General features: G+C 47.7%; 1 protein-coding gene across 5 annotated transcripts in view; it reads right to left on the bottom strand.

The window, feature by feature from the left end:
* Positions 1 to 17,423, bottom strand: part of LOC137355917 (pyruvate carboxylase, mitochondrial-like) — a 1,077,083-nt gene that overhangs the window by 227,762 nt on the left and 831,898 nt on the right. For all 5 annotated transcript variants that reach the window (XM_068021564.1, XM_068021567.1, XM_068021566.1 and 2 more), the window contains one exon: positions 986 to 1,207. In XM_068021564.1, coding sequence (XP_067877665.1) covers positions 986 to 1,207 — 222 coding nt within the window. The remainder of the gene's footprint in view (positions 1 to 985; positions 1,208 to 17,423) is intronic.

The raw sequence follows: 17,423 nt of genomic DNA, 5'->3' as shown, positions 1-17,423 counted from the left end.
AAGGTATGACCAATATCATCTCTGCTTCCGCCATATCCAGACCCCTCGAGACTTCTGCTCCCTGCATCCGGACCCCTCGAGATCTCTGCTCGCTCCATTCAGACCTCTCGAGATCTCTATTCCCTCCATCTGGACCCCTCGAAATCTCTGCTTCCTCAATCTGGACCCCTCGAGATCTCTGCTCCCTCCCCATCCAAACCCCTCGAGATCTCTGCTCCCTCCCCATCCAAACTCCTTGAGATCTCTGCTCCCTCCCCATCCAAACCCCTCGAGATCTCTGCTCCCTCCCCATCCAAACCCCTCGAGATCTCTGCTCCCTCCCCATCCAAACCCCTCGAGATCTCTGCTCCCTCCCCATCCAAACCCCTCGAGATCTCTGCTCCCTCCCCATCCAAACCCCTCGAGATCTCTGCTCCCTCCCCATCCAAACTCCTTGAGATCTCTGCTCCCTCCCCATCCAAACCCCTCGAGATCTCTGCTCCCTCCCCATCCAAACCCCTCGAGATCTCTGCTCCCTCCCCATCCAAACTCCTTGAGATCTCTGCTCCCTCCCCATCCAAACCCCTCGAGATCTCTGCTCCCTCCCCATCCAAACCCCTCGAGATCTCTGCTCCCTCCCCATCCAAAATCCTTGAGATCTCTGCTCCCTCCCCATCCGGACCCCTCGAGATCTCTGCTCCCTCCCCATCCAAACTCCTTGAGATCTCTGCTCCCTCCCCATCCAAACTCCTTGAGATCTCTGCTCCCTCCCCATCCAAACCCCTCGAGATCTCTGCTCCCTCCCCATCTGACCCTTGGGATCTCTGCTCCCTCCCCATCCAAATCCCTTGAGATCTCTGCTCCCTCCCCATCTGACCCTTGGGATCTCTGCACGCTCCCATCCAGGCCTCTGGTTGGGCCCTCTGCTCCCCCTAACTCAGTGCTAATTTTAGGTTTCACAATGCGTCTTTCCCACAGGGAAGGAGTTACTGAAAGTAGGCATTACCTCCCCAGTTCTCGATGCTGAACAGCTGGTTAAAGTTGTGAGCCACGAAGGGGGATATGTTCTTCAGATCATGCGTGCGGACCCGGGTAGCTAGCAGCGACTGGTGGGCATCTCGGAAGGTGGTGTCCATGAGGAGCAGGCCTTTGTTATTCCGGACGGCCTTCGCAAAGCCTTCAGGGCCTTCCCTCAGGAGGATCTCACGGAGACCTGCAGGGGGTTCACCTACAATAAAGAAAGGGGAGAAAGATAATTATAGAATAATACAACACAGGAGGCCACTCGGCCTGAGGAGATGCTCTGGCTCTTTGAAAGAGCTATCTAATTAGCCCCGTTCCCTTATTCTTTTCTCATAACCCTGCAATCCTTTTCTCCTTTTCAAATATTTATCCAATTCCCCTTTGTATCTGTTTCCACTACCATTTTATGCAGCGCAATCCAAGGACTTCCAGGAATCCTTCCATCACAAACAACAGGCTGCATGCACGCTCGCTGAAGTTCCTGTTGACAAATCTTGGTAGGACCACTGTTCAGAATAAGGAAGCGTGAAGTCTGATCACTGAGATAGTGCAGGTTAATCTGAAGAGTTTTAATGATATGTTTACTGGATAAAGCCTCTCCTTATGGCTCGGTGATACAAGAGATCTGAGACTTTAAATCAGAGCAGCATTGCCTCCATTCCACAAAGGGGAACTTCCAACACCATAGAAAGACCAAGATTTAATGATCAGGATATTGGCAGTATATTAAAGTGTAATCATCGCAGTGATTCTTAGTGTTGGTACTGATTTGAATACAACTTCTAACAATTAGAATTGTGGATTATACTGTTAGTTATGTTTAACCAAGACATGCTGTTTCATTGCTACAATCCATTACCATCATCACGTGTAAGCAGGCAACTCCCATTAGCATCAATGCTCCTGCTATATGAGTTGGGAATTTTGTTCCTTACTCTTAGCTTGGCGCTCAACCTATCATTCCCTGCCTGGGAGAGTATTAGCATTCCACCTAACCACAAAGACCACACCCATAAGTGAGCTCTTGGTCATGATGTACTGGAGCGTTCCCTTACATACAAAATATCTAGCAATGTCCCGGGGATTCAACTGATCACCAGCGGTCCTGTAATTTGGAAGAATACACTATCTATAACCAGCTGTAAAATACAAAACAGATAGCAGATTTCACTTGATTATTTACACCTCCTCAATGCAAAACAATATGAGACGAAACATTTCATTAACACTCCTACACTTGGACCAGCATCTGGTCGTATCTGAGGCTCAGTCTGACCTCACACAGTCTGAATGTCCATCTCCATCTGGACTCTGGTGCAGGACAGCAGGGAGAGTTGATGAGTTAGAAGAAGAGATAACTTGCATTTACAGAGCACCTTTCACAATCTCAAGACGTTCCAAAGCACTTTACAGCCAATAAAGTTCTTTTGAAGTCCTCCTCGAAAGACTTAAACCCATAATCCAGCTTGGCACTCCCATGCAGTACTGAGGGAGTGCTGCACCACAGGAGAGGTAGCAGTGAGTGGGTGTTGCACAGTCGGAGGTGCTGTCTTTCAGATGAGACATTACACCAAAGCCCTGTCTACCCTCTCAGGTAGATGTAATAGATCCCGTGGCACTATTCAAAGGACAGAAGGGGAGTTCTTCCTCGTGTCCTGGTCGATATTTAGCCCTTAGCCAACATCACTCAAACAGATTGTCTGGTCATTGGCACATTGCTGTTTGTGGAAGCTTGCTGTGCGCAAATTGTCTGTTGCGTTTCCTACTTTACAACAGTGGCTACATTTCAAAAGTACTTCATTGGCTGCAAAACACTTTGGGACATCCTGAGGTGGTGAAAGGCTCTATATAAATGCAAGTCTTCCATAGAAGTGATGTCTTGACTGCAGTGCGGAGTTATGGATGTGAACCTTCGAGGAGTATAGGAACAGGAGGAGGCCATTCAGCCCCTCAGGTCTGTTCCGACATTCAATTAGACCATGGATCTGTATCCTAACTCCATATACCTGCCTTAGTAACCCTGAATACCCTTGCCTAACAAAAATCTACATAACTCAGTTTTGACATTTTCAGTTGACCTCCCAGCCTCAACAGTTTTTTGGGGGAGAGTGTTCCAGATTTCCACTACCCTTTGTGTGAAGACGTGCTTCCTGACATCACCCCTCAACAGCCTGGCTCTCATTTTAAGGTTATGCCCCCTTATCCTGGACTCCTCCCACCAGAGGAAATAGAGAGAAACTATCTACCCTCCTTTAATCATCTTAAGCACCTCAATTAGATCACCCTTTAGTCTTCTATACTCCGGGGGGAGGGTGGGAGGGGGCAGTAGGCCTCGTCCATGTAAACTGTCCTCATAATTTAATCCTTTTAGCCCCTTTAAGCACTACTGTGGTAGTTCATTTTCTCACACAATTACTCTTCCTTGTAAGGGTGCAGGAGATTATCTCCCATTGCTAGTTGGACACAGACTATCCAAACCATTTTAATTAGCCAGCCTACGGTTAGCAGAGAACAAAGATGTTCGTCCCATCAGCCTGGCTTGAACCCCAGGGAATGACTGATGAGGGTGTGAGTTTGACCAACTTGAATTCAACCCTCTCTGAACAGGGGCAGCACTGAAAGGAATCCATTTTGGTTCTTTCTACTTTCCGGCTCGGGAGCTGAAGTATTATTGGCAGTAAAGAGGCGAAATTGGTCAAGCCAGCGCAGAAGATGTGGTGGGGGGGAAATTGTAAGAATAAATGATGTCAGGCGTAAATCAAGTCCCCGCCATCTTTAACCCTGGTTGAAAAATAAATTTGCCCAAAGCCAGCCCTGCCGCAAGACAGGCCACGCCCCCAGACTGAAATAATAAGCACGGCAAGTCTCCACGAACTGTGGTCATTTGCGGCCTCTTGAGGAGGCTCTTCAAATTGAGCTTTCCTTTTTTTTTAGGCGTGAGGACACGCCTTATACGTTTTACATGTTAAAAAATATTTAATTTATTAAGAGTCTGAGCAGTGTACATTAATGAAATTAGCGAAGGGTTGGTGTAGCTTATTTAAGTCACTCTCAGGTGGTGGACAAGACATTTTGATTAAAAATGCTTCTTCCATGTGGTAAACCCATCTCTAGCTCGATTCATAAAGGTTCAGCAAGTTATCACTCTTAAATACATCAAGGAGACTGAACTGTAACGTCATTTTGAAAAATAGCACAATTTGCGTCCACTCTCTTGAATACACCTGAAGTGAAACTCTACCTCCAGATATCTTCACTGACATTATTTCACCGAGAGTTACTCCCATTGCCAACTGATGTAAAGAGCACTTTTTGGGAGTGTTTAAAGTTTGATTTATGCAGGGAGTGACGGGTCTACCTTTGATTAGCTGGCAAATTATTTTAACAAAAGAGTAAGCTCCAAATATTTTCATTTTTAATTTATAAGCCATGGGTGCAGCTGTTTAAAAATGCCAGTTAACAGACGTCAGTACTGAAATACTCGGTTAGAGTTATTAATGACTGAAGAAACACAGCAGCAGCAGTCAGAATCATGACAGTATTACAATTTGATTAAATGAATGGTGCTCCATGACTCTGGGGAGCTGGCCTTGTCAGCGAGATGAAAGACTGCATACTCCACCAGACTCAGAATAGTGCATGTCAATAACAAAAGGTTATTCATCAAATTAAAAAAAACCTTCCTCTGTTTCAAAATTTTCATTGCTAAATTGAACAAAAAAAAAGCACCTGAAAACGAAAGAAAGGACTTGAGTCAGCCGTGGTTCAGTGGGTCCTTTTCTTGCCTCTGAGTCAGGAGGTTCTGGGTTTGAGTCCCACTCCAGCGCCCCAACGTCATAAAGTAGGCCAACACTCCCAGTGCGGGACTGAGGGAGTGCCGCACTGTTGGAGGGGGCAGAATTGAGGGAGTGCTGCACTGTCGTAGAGGCAGTACTGAGGGAGTGCTGCACAGTTGGAGAGGGCAGTACTGAGGGAGTGCTGCACAGTTGGAGAGGGCAGTACTGAGGGAGTGCTGCACTGTCGGAGGGGCAGTATTGAGGGAGTGCTGTACTGTCGGAGGGGCAGTACTGAGGGAGTGCTGCACAGTTGGAAAGGGCAGTACTGAGAGAGTGCTGCACAGTTGGAAAGGGCAGTACTGAGAGAGTGCTGCACAGTTGGAAAGGGCAGTACTGAGCGAGTGCTGCACAGTTGGAAAGGGCAGTACTGAGCGAGTGCTGCACTGTCAGAGGGGCAGTACTGAGGGAGTGCTGCACTGTCGTAGCCGCAGTATTGAGGGAGTGCTGCACAGTTGGAAAGGGCAGTACTGAGGGAGTACTGCACTGTCGTAGCCGCAGTATTGAGGGAGTGCTGCACAGTTGGAAAGGGCAGTACTGAGGGAGTGCTGCACTGTCGTAGGGGCAGTACTGAGGAAGTGCTGCACTGTCGTAGGGGCAGTACTGAGGGAGTGCTGCACTGTCGTAGCGGCAGTATTGAGGGAGTGCTGCACAGTTGGAAAGGGCAGTCCTGAGGGAGTGCTGCACTGTCGTAGAGGCAGTACTGTGGGAATGCTGCACTGTCGGAGGGGCAGTATTGAGGGAGTGCTGCACAGTTGGAAAGGGCAGTACTGAGGGAGTGCTGCACTGTCGGAAGGGCAGTATTGAGGGAGTGCTGCACTGTCGTAGGGGCAGTACTGAGGGAGTGCTGCACTGTCAGAGGTGCAGTATTTATGGAGTGCTGCACTGTCGGAGGGGCAGTATTGAGGGAGTGCTGCACTGTCGGAGGGGCAGTATTGAGGGAGTGCTGCACTGTCGGAGAGGGCGGTACTGAGGGAGTGCTGCACTGTCAGAGGTGCTGCCTTTCAGATGAGATGTGAAACAGAAACCCCCGTCTGCCCCCTCAGGTGGGTGTAAAAGATCCCAAAACCACTCTCGAAAGAATTGCAGGGAAGTTCTCCTTGGTGCCCTGGGACAATACTTATACTTGGTCATTTATCTAATTGCTGTGTGTGGGAGCTTGCTGTGCAATTGGCTGCTGCGTTTCTCACATTGTCTACACTTTGTTATGGACAGGTGGTAAGGGGTGTGGGTGGTTCCCACCGTTCACCTCCCAAATAACGGCAATCATGTTTTGTTAAAATGATGCTTTCGCCCCTGAGTGTCTTTACAATCAAATAAACAGACAAATGTCAGATTTTAAACATAGGTTAAAAAAAAAACTATTTTTAAACAAATCCTGAAATGTGCGCAAACTCACTCTCACACACATTCACCCACACATACATACACAATAGATAGATAGAGAGAAAAGGGTAAGAGGTAGTTTAAAGTCCTGAGTAAGGTAAGTGTTCGTGGTTTACAGAAGATTATTGAGTCTTCTCAGAAGGAAAAGTCATTTTTTTTTTAAGAAGTTGCAGGCCTGATTATTCAGTCTTGAACTTGCGGAGGTATAGTAGAGCTCTAGTGGTTGTAATACAGCCCAAAGCTGGTGCTATGTAGTTTGTTAGCTTCACAGATGGTTAGTCTCAAAGTCACTTTGTGATGCCTCTACTGTGGTGGCTGTTCTTGGTCAGCAGGGTTCTTCTCTTGCTGCTGGATCCTTCCAACAGACTTTCTGTGATGTTGGCATGATCTCCTCTCTATCTCTATCTCTCTCCCTTTCTCCAGAGAGCTACCTTTTCAATGTCAAAATCTATCACATTAGAGTTTCTGTTAGGAGACATATGGCCTACTCCCCTGCTGTAACCACAAAATGGGCCAGGATGATAACCTTGGCCATCGTTTGATGTTTGAATGAGAATCATTGTTATGATGTTGCTGCTTTACACCTTATTCATCTTGGTTTGGCTATGAGTTAGACTGTCTCCAGCATCCTCTGTTAATCTGTTCATGTCGATCAGAGTCATTAATATGCAACAGCTGATTTCAACTTCAGAGCTATTTCAGATGAGGTTAACGAGCCTCATCTTTGCAGACGAGTTTGTGGATTTCCAGTCCAGAAGGAGTCACATGGCCGCTACTCCACTTTGACTGTGATTCACACGTCCTAGTTCTTGTGATTTAGTTTTAACAGTTGATTTTTTAACTTCATAATTCCTCCATTTCACTGTTTATTTCATCTCCACTCCTTCTACGCATGGCAAATTGCAAAGTACGTCATTGGCTCTGAATTGATTTGGGATGTCTTTAGGCTGTGACAGCCGTGTGAATCTATGGCCTTCGGACTCAGAAGGGAGTCAGTGTTACTGACTGGACCAAACTGTTCAGCTCGGAGCTTCAACTATTGCAATTAGAGAAAGAATGTTCAATGACAGAACCGAACCAGTGCAGTACAAGTCAGAGGTGGGCATGATCAATCTGTACAGAACTCTGGTCAGACCCACCCTGAGCACAGTGTCCAGTTCTGGTTAGACCCACTCTGAGCACAGTGTCCAGTTCTGGTTAGACCCACTCTGAGCACAGTGTCCAATTCTGGTCAGACCCACACTGAGCACAGTGTCCAGTTCTGGTTAGACCCACTCTGAGCACAGTGTCCAGTTCTGGTCAGACCCACTCTGAGCACAGTGTCCAGTTCTGGTCAGACCCACACTGAGCACAGTGTCCAGTTCTGGTTAGATCCACTCTGAGCACAGTGTCCAATTCTGGTCAGACCCACACTGAGCACAGTGTCAAGTTCTGGTCAGATCTACACTGAGCACAGTGTCCAATTCTGGTCAGACCCACACTGAGCACAGTGTCCAGTTCTGATCAGACCCACACTGAGCACAGTGTCAAGTTCTGGTTAGATCCACCCTGAGCACAGTGTCAAGTTCTGGTCAGACCCACACTGAGCACAGTGTCAAGTTCTGGTCAGACCCACACTGAGCACAGTGTCAAGTTCTGGTTAGAGCCATCCTGAGCACAGTGTCAAGTTCTGGTCAGACGCACACTGAGCACTGTGTCCAGTTCTGGTTAGATCCACCCTGAGCACTGTGTCCAGTTCACGGCTGAACGCATTCTGTTGGAGGGTTTCCCGCTCCAAACTGAGGACTCACACAGGTCTGGGTCTTTTTTTTTTTATTACTCCCTCTGGACCTTCTCGTGAGCTCCTCCATTTCGAGGAGGCCCCCCAGGTTTGCCTCTTATTCAGCAGCGTTCACCTCTCCCAGTGGGGCTTCTGGCTGGCTGCTGGGCCCTCCCATTGGTACTCCTGCATCCCTGTTCTACCCGCTGTCCTTCATTGGATGACGATTGCGGAGGCGGCCTCCCGTAAACCTGCCTGGATAGGTGGGCTGCCTAGAATCACTGGCTCGGGACCTGCAAATGTCCCGATGTTGGTTTACTGACACCTGCAGGAAAATTCAACCCAAGGTGTCTCAAGCGTTACCCAACACTTTCGGAATGAAGGCAACAATTGAGTCAACACATATGACAGCACAGGTCTGTGGTTAGGGGAATAAGAAATTGCTGAGAAATAATTAGAGACCGAGTAGTGAATAAACTGGTGCCTGCATTCATGAGCAAGTTTGTGGTTCCCTTTACAGTCACATTTTACATTGGCTACTGCTAGAGCCATTGCTGAGTACAGACAATAGGCATAGAGCTGACTCTAGGTGGGTATACAGTCCACTGTCTCCATCAGGCCAATGCTGTAGAGACAGCGGGCACAGGGATGACTCTAGGTGGGTATACAGTCCACTGTCTCCACCAGGCCATTGCTGAGTAGAGACAGCGGGCACAGGGATGACTCTAGGTGGGTATACAGTCCACTGTCTCCATCAGGCCAATGCTGTAGAGACAGCGGGCACAGGGATGACTCTAGGTGGGTATACAGTCCACTGTCTCCACCAGGCCATTGCTGAGTAGAGACAGCGGGCACAGGGATGACTCTAGGTGGGTATACAGTCCACTGTCTCCATCAGGCTAATGCTGTAGAGACAACGGGCACAGGGATGACTCTAGGTGGGTATACAGTCCACTGTCTCCACCAGGCCATTGCTGAGTAGAGACAGCGGGCACAGGGATGACTCTAGGTGGGTATACAGCCCACTGTCTCCATCAGGCCAATGCTGTAGAGACAGCGGGCACAGGGATGACTCTAGGTGGGTATACAGTCCACTGTCTCCACCAGGCCATTGCTGAGTAGAGACAGCGGGCACAGGGATGACTCTAGGTGGGTATACAGTCCACTGTCTCCACCAGGCCATTGCTGAGTAGAGACAGCGGGCACAGGGATGACTCTAGGTGGGTATACAGTCCACTGTCTCCATCAGGCTTCTGCCCAACAATCACCAGAAGCAATATTAAAACTGCTCACAGAATGAATAACGTGAGTATACTGCCCCAGTTCAAAATCAGATCACAACACAGAAAGGGGACTCTGCTACTCTACCCTCCTCTACACCACCCCATCCCACCCAACACCTTCCATGCCACCTAACCACTTCCCCCACCACCCCTTCCCACCCAACACCCAAACACCTCCCCATCCCACCCAAACACCAACCCCCCCCCCCCACCTACCCATCTCACCCAACCAATTTTTTGACATTGCAATTCTTGAAAGAAAGTAAAACTGCAGTTGGACAGAGCATGACATCTGCCCCACTCCCTGTGCCAGTCTGGCTCAGACACAGCAATCTCAGCTCCGGTTCAGTACTACAGGTTTTCGGTAATCTCTCATCTTTAGTTATTTCTGCTCTCTGTCCGAGGCCCCTGTGTAACCTCCAACAACGTTTAGAGAGATAGGGTCATTCCGGAAGGAGTGCTGTACCGAGAGAGATACTGACCCTAAACCAAGGCCCCATCTGCCTGTTCTGGGGGGACACTGAAGATCCTAAGGCACAAAAGGAAGAAAAATAGGGGAGCTCTCCCCCGTGTCCTGAGCCAACATTCCTCCCTTAACACCACCAAAAGAAAATGGTCTGCTCATTGATATCATTTATCATACAAATGTTGGGGAACACAGGGTTTAGTGAGAGGGAGGAACAAAGGAAATCAGTATTAGTAGAGAAATGATGGGGAAATTGATGGGATTGAAGGCCAATAAATCCCCAGAGTGCTTAAGGAAGTGGCCCTGGAAATAGTGGATGATTTAGTGATCATCTTTCAAGATTCTATAAATCTGGAACAGTTCCTACAGATTGGAGGGTAGCTAACGTAACCCCACTATTTAAACAGGGAGGTAGAGAGAAAACAGGGAATTATAGACCAGTCAGCCTGATGTCAGTAGTGGGGAAAATTCTAGAGTCCATTATAAAAGATTTTATAGCAGAGCACTTGGAAAACAGTGGTAGAATCGGACAGAATCAGCATGGATTTACGAAAGGAAAATCATGCTTGACAAATCTACTGGAGTTTTTCGAGGATGTAACTAGTAGAGTTGATGAGGGGGAGCCAGTGGATGTGGTTTATTTGGACTTTCAGAAGGCTTTCAACAAAGTCCCACATAAGCAATTAGCTTGTAAAATTAAATCGCATGGGATTGAGGGTAGTGCATTGCGATGGATAGAAAATTGGTTGGCGACAAGACACAAAGAGTAGGAATAAACGGGTCTGTTTCCGAATGGCAGGCAGTGACTAGTGGAGTACCACAGGGATCGGTGCTAGGACCCCAGCTATTCACAATATACATTAATGATTTAGATGAGGGAACTAAATGTAATATCTCCAAATTTGCAGATGACACAAAACTGGGTGGGAGGGCGATGTTGTGAGGAGGATGCAGAGAGGCTTCAGGGTGATTTGGACAAGCTAAGTGAGTGGGCTAATGCATGGCAGATGCAGTATAATGTGGATAAATGTGAGGTTATCCACTTTGGTAGCAAAAACAGGAAGGCAGATTATTATCTGAACTGAGAGAGGGGAATATGCAATAAGACCTGGGTGTTCTCGTACACCAGTCGCTGAAGGTAAGCATGCAGGTGCAACAGGCGGTAAAAAAGGCAAATGGTACGTTTGCCTTCATAGCAAGAGGATTCGAGTACAGGAGCAGGGATGTCTTACTGCAATTATACAGGGCCTTGGTGAGGCCACACCTAGAATACTGTGAGGAAGGATGTTCTTGATATGAATGGAGTGCGGTGAAGGTTTACCAGGCTGATTCCTGGGACGGTGGGACTGACATATAAGGAGAGATTGAGTCAGTTAGGATTATATTCGCTGGAGTTAAGAAGAGTGAGGGGGGATCTCATAGAAACCTATAAAATTCTAACAGGACTTGACAGAGTAGATGCAGGAAGGATGCTCCCGATGGTGGGGGAGTCCAGAACCAGGGGTCATAGTCTAAGGATACGGGGTAAACCTTTCAGGACTGAGGTGAGGAGAAATTTCTTCACCCAGAGAGTGGTGAGCCTGTGGAATTCGCTACCACAGAAAGCAGTTGAGGCCAAAACATTGTATGTTTTCAAGAAGGAGTTAGATATAGCTCTTGGGTCTAAAGGGATGAAAGGGTATGGGGAGAAAGCGGGAACAGGTGACTGAGTTGGATGATCAGCCATGATCATAATGAATGGCGGAGCAGGCTCGGAGGGCCGAATGGCCTACTCCTGCTCCTATTTTCTACGTTCCTATTTGGAGAGACCTTGCTGTGCGCAGTTTGGCTCCTGTGTTCAAATAAATAACTGGTTGCACCTCAATAGTAATTCATTGCTCCCACTTCATCCTTTCTCTTCAGGCTGGTAGGGGATAGGGTAAGGATTTGTCCAAAGGGCCAGGGACTGACCCACATCCATGAACAATGCCACACCTTAGGAAGGGAAGACAAAGTTGAGTGACATTTTAAATAAAATAAAGCCCACTTTTCTGCAATACAGAAGTGCAGTTGAACGTAGGTATCGCACAAGATTCATGGAGCAGCAGAAGATTTCACTGCCTTATGTTCTTGTTAGAAGCATTAGATTCTGCGTGTACCCATAGCAACACTCCCCTTGATCAGATAACCCGGTAATAATGAACTCTCCAGATTTACATTCTGTTGATCTATCGGTCTTGGGATCAGTTTAGTCACTTTGCTGGGCCTCGTCTCCAAAGTCATCCTGCTGTGCATTATTCACTAATACTTAACACGCTGCCAGTCAGCTTTGTTTAATTACCATGCGCAGTGCAGTGGTAACTGCTGCAGTGTTACACCAACAGAACAGCCACTGATGACTGGGCATCTCAAGCACTTCAGACGGGAGACTTTACAAGTAAAGGACCTGCGACGCACAGCGGGTTAGTTTACATTCCTGGAGTGCCTTTCACAAGCTCAGGATCTCCCAAACCACTTTGCAGTCAATTGTTGTAATGTGGGAAACATGGCAGCCAATATGTGCACAGCAAGCTCCCCCAAACAGCAATGCGATAATAACCAGATAATCTGCTTTTTAGTGATGTTGGTTGATGGATAAATATTGGCCCAGGACACCAGGGAGAACTCCCCTCTGCTCTTCTTCCAATAGTGGCTGAGAGGGTAGACTGGGCCTCGGTTCTGCCCCGTTTTCCTCGCCATGCTGTTATCAGCTCGCACTACCAGAAACTTTGCTCACAAGACCTTTTCATGCTGAAAGGTGTGGTAAAGTATCTAACTAACGGGGCAATATCTGGGCCCTCACGTCTACACAAACACGATCCACTTGTGAAGCTCCTATCAGTCCCTTGCATATACTATCTGTGCCTTCAACCTCTGAACAAATGTAACTTCCTTACACACTTCATGAAGAAACAAATATACAAGTATAACCCTGCTTTGTGTTATCAAAGTATAACTGGGCCCAGGCCGTGAGCGTTGGTCAGAGTATTCCACTGCACAAGGCTTCGCTGTGGGGGATAATCTCAACCTAAACCAATGTCACAAATTCCTAGACAACAGAATGGAGCAGTGGGAAGTTGCCCAACCAGGAAAGAGATGGCTCGGAAGTGCACTTTTATCGTGGGCTTCCTATTCCAATTAAAACCTTCTGCCACTCCGCTCTCAATAAGAAAAATGCGGTTTAAAAATCGATCTACTTCATTGAGATGCTGCAGTAAATGGCTCATTAAGTGAGTTTGATGAAAGCTTCCCTACAAACTAAGCGAAGTGGTAAAACGCAATCTTTACTCCCACGTACCCAGTACCTCTTGGCTGCTGCAATGCATTTGTGAATTGCAAGGGGAAGCTGGGTGAAACTGACTGACCCTCTGCCTTTTACAAATACCTTAAAAGCCGCATATCATCCAAACACTCTCATCTCTTAATTATAAACAGGATACAGAGGCACTGGGGGAGACGCAAACAACATTTACTAGGATGACACCAGAAGGCTATAAGTACCAGGAATGATTGAACAGGCGGGGGCTCTTTTCTCGACAAAAGAGAAGGCTGAGGGGTGACCTGTTAGAATTTATTAAAATTATGAAGGGGCTTGATAGGGTAGAATAGAGAAGTTGGTTCCACTTGTGGGGGAATTCCAAAACTAGTGGCTATAAATGTAAGATAGTCACTAATAAATCCAAAAGGGAATTCAGGAGAACCCAGAGAGTGGGGAGAATGTGGAACTCACTACCATAGGGAGTGGTCATTCTTACCAGTGGATGTAATTATCCTCGTGACCTCCCACTCTACCTTTGCACCATACACAATCCTACAAATGGCTGAGTTTGCCCCCACCCCACACCACCTCTGTCCCCTCCCCTGCCCGCCCAGTTGGCCAGGGCACTCTGATTCACTGCAATAAAACAATGAGGAGACAAGAGTTGCCCGCAGATTGTGTCTGCTCTGCTCCTGGAGCCAAAGCGGCAGTCAGAGCTCTGCCTAAGGCTCGCTTTGCAGCCGAGGGGCACTGGTGGCTGTCGAATGTAGTGCGATGGCAGGCCATTACTCTTAGCTTTCTGCCACTGAGCACAGAGCACTTGCCCTTGGATCCCATGAGCTTTTGCTTTTCTGACCAGTCTTCCATCTGGGACCTTGCCAAATGTCTTTCTAAAATCCATGTAAACTACATCAATGTGCTATATCAAGGACGTTGTCAGGACTAGAAAATTGCAGCTATGGGCAAAGACTGGAGAAGCTGGGGTTGTTTTCTTTGGACGAAGGAGGCTGACAGGAGATTTAATTGAGGTGTATAAAATTATGAGAGGTCTGGATAGAGTAGATAGGAAGGATCTATTTCCCTTGGCAGAGAGGTCAATAACCAGGTGGCATCGATAAAAGATTATTGGTCGAAGCATTAGAGGGGAGTTGAGGAGTAATTATTTTTCACCCAGAGGGTGGTGGGGGTCTGGAGCCCACTGCCTAAAAGGGTGGTAGAGGCAGAAACCCTCATCATAATTTAAAAAAAAACATTTGGATATGCACATGAAGTGCCGCAACTCACAGGGCTACGAACCAAAGAGCTGGAAAGTGGCATTAAGCTGGATAGCTCTCTGTCCGCTGGCATAGACACAATGGGCCGAACGGCCCCCTTCTGTGCTGTAAATTTCTGCGATTCTATAAGGAATAGAAGCAGGGAGAGGCCAATCGGCCCCTCTAGCCTGCTCCGCCATTCAACAAGATCGTGGCTGAACTTCCACATCAACTCCACATTCCAGCACCATTCCCATATCCCTTGATTTCTGTAATGCCCAAAAGTCTGTGTCTCGATTACACGCACCGACTGAGCAGTCGCAGCTCTCTGGGGTAGAGAATTCCAAAGATTCACAACCCTCTGAATGAAGAAATTTCGCCTTATCTCAGCCCTAAATGGCCAACCCCTTATCCTGAGGCTAAGCCCCTTAGTTCTGGACTCTCCAAGTGAAACAGGCTAGTGAAACTACCTTGTCAATTCCTCTAAGAATTACATACATTTCAATGAGATCATTTCATATTCTTCTAAACTCCATAGAATACAGGCACATTCTACTCAATCTCGCCTCATAGGACAACCCTCTCATCCCAGGAATTAATCTTGTAAAGGAAGAGCATGAAGACACGAGAAAAATAACAATGCCACCCTGCCAGATGGTTAATCAACCGGTGAATCCTACCGTGCTGTCACACTGTTCTCGAACTGAAGAACGAAAAGATACAAAAATAATCCGCGGTCCATTCTTGCATTACAACATCCAGGAGAGCTTCTGACTCGCGGGTGGCGGATGGTTGGAGCGAAGAGTAACCCCAACAAGTTACTTTCAACAAACATGTTTCAAGGATCTATCGAAATCTCAGGGCTTGAAGTCAGAGCTCATTTGATCATCCCACACACCTGAGCTTCCAATCATTCTTTTTAACAACTGATTCTCGGGATTTGGGTGCCTCTGACAAGTCCCAGCGTTCATTGCCTGTCCCTAATTGTCCTTGAGAAGGTGGTGGAGAGCCTCCTTCTTGAACTGCTGCAGGCCAAGTGATGTAGGTACACCCACAGTGCTGTTACGGAGGGTGTTCCAGGATGTTGACCCAGCCGCAGTGAAGGAATGGGGGGGGGGGGGGGGGGTCAGTGGATGGGGGGAGGGGGTCAGGCACTGAGATTGCTTTGTCCAGCACTGTGAAAATTCAGCATGACCATGTGATGAATCTACAGTACAGCCACATGTGAGTGAGTCCCACTCCTGCAGTGTAAGACAAGAAGGAATTACTTTCTCTGGCTGTAATGAGCACTTTTCTCTTCTACAATATTAAACTCTGAGAGAAATTGCTCGTATCAAAGCTTCCAGGCACGACAACTTTCCTCCAAATTATGCAAATAACTCGAGTGAATAGAAACTAATAAGTGCTTTGAAACACTCTCATTCCAAGTGATTGTCCATTACAACCAAACACGCTTAATAAATTGTATCATACTTAGTTAATGCTTCACCATAAATCTTTCGCTTGTAGAAAGTGGTGTGAAGAGCTCCCTGATGGTCCAGTCTGGTACCGACCCAAAGCCCTCAGGTAAAAAAAAAGATCACTTTGCAACCTCAGGACGTCCCAAAGCTCTGGACAGCCAATGAAGCACTTTTCTGAAGTGTAATCACTTTTGTAATGTAGGAAACGCAGCAGGCTATTTTGTGCACAGCAATCTCCCACAAACAGCAATGTGATAATGACCAGATGGTCTGTTTCTTTTGTGCTGTTGGTCAGGACACTGACGGGGACTCCCTTACTCTTTTATTTATTTATTTAGAGATACAGCACTGAAACAGGCCCTTCGGCCCACCAAGTCTGTGCCGACCATCAACCACCCATTTATACTAATCCCACATTCCTACCACATCCCCACCTGTCCCTATATTTCCCTACCACCTACCTATACTAGGGGCAATTTACAATGGCCAATTTACCTACCAACCTGCAAATCTTTTGGCTGTGGGAGGAAACCGGAGCACCCGGCCGAAACCCACGCAGACACAGGGAGAACTTGCAAACTCCACACAGGCGGTACCCGGAATTGAACCCGGGTCGCTGGAGCTGTGAGGCTGCGGCGCTAACCACTGCGCCACTGTGCCGCCCACTAGTGGCTGTGGAGGCTTTGACAGAGCAGTTGGAGCCTCAGTTTAACATCTCCTCCAAAAGAAGGCAGCTCCAACAGTGCTGCACTCACTCAGTACTGACCCGCCGACAGTGCAGCACTCCCTCAGTGCTGACCCTCCAACAGTGCTGCACTCCCTCAGTACTGACCCTCCAACAGTGCGGCACCTCCTCAATACCACCCTTCTGACAGTAGCACTCCCTCCCTGGCATTGGGACTGTTGGCCTGGTTATGGGCTCAAGGCTCTGGAGTGGGAATTAAAGGCTTATTGAATTTAATATCACAACTCATCACAGTGGAGATATGAACTCAGAGGCCCTGACTGCCAGCTCAGTACCGTAACTACGACAATGCTCTTCAACTTTTTTTTTAGAGATACAGCACTGAAACAGGCCCTTCGGCCCACCAAGTCTGTGCCGACCATCAACCACCCATCTATACTAATCCTACATTAATTCCATATTCCTACCACATCCCCACCTGTCCCTATATTTCCCTACTACCTATACTAGGGGCAATTTATAAAGGCCAATTAACCTATAAACTTGTGGGCAGAATCCTACTTTGAGTGCCTGTTGTCATTCTGCCCTCCCCCACCCCACATGTGGGCAGTGCCAAAGGCCAAGAACCCTCCCTGTCCATTCAAACTGAAGGCCTGCCGTGTTGGACGTGAGTGGGAGGCCACATTTGAGCATGCACAGAGCAGAGTTTCCTGTTTCCAAACCAGAACAGTGTTGAAGCGGCATATTACGGGGCAGCCTGCCCATAAACGTGACTGCACGGCTTAAACCCAGGTTGGCACCAACCCTCCTGCAGCACTGACTGTCGCTGGACAGGGCACCTAGGGGTGGGGGTGGGGAAGGGGGGTGGTTTACAATGAGGATAGGGTCAGAAACAGCCTACCCTGGTCGAATGTCCTGTCAATCTTAGATGTGTTTAAGGGGAAGCTAGGTAAGTACATGCAGGAGATTGGAACTGAAGGCTACGCTGATAAGGTTAAATGAAGCAGGGAGGGAGGAGG

Source organism: Heterodontus francisci, chromosome 44 (assembly GCF_036365525.1).
Source record: "Heterodontus francisci isolate sHetFra1 chromosome 44, sHetFra1.hap1, whole genome shotgun sequence".
Lineage (NCBI taxonomy): Eukaryota > Metazoa > Chordata > Chondrichthyes > Heterodontiformes > Heterodontidae > Heterodontus > Heterodontus francisci.
The sequence above is the reverse complement of the archived record's forward strand: the minus strand, read 5'-3'. Positions and strand labels throughout refer to the sequence as shown.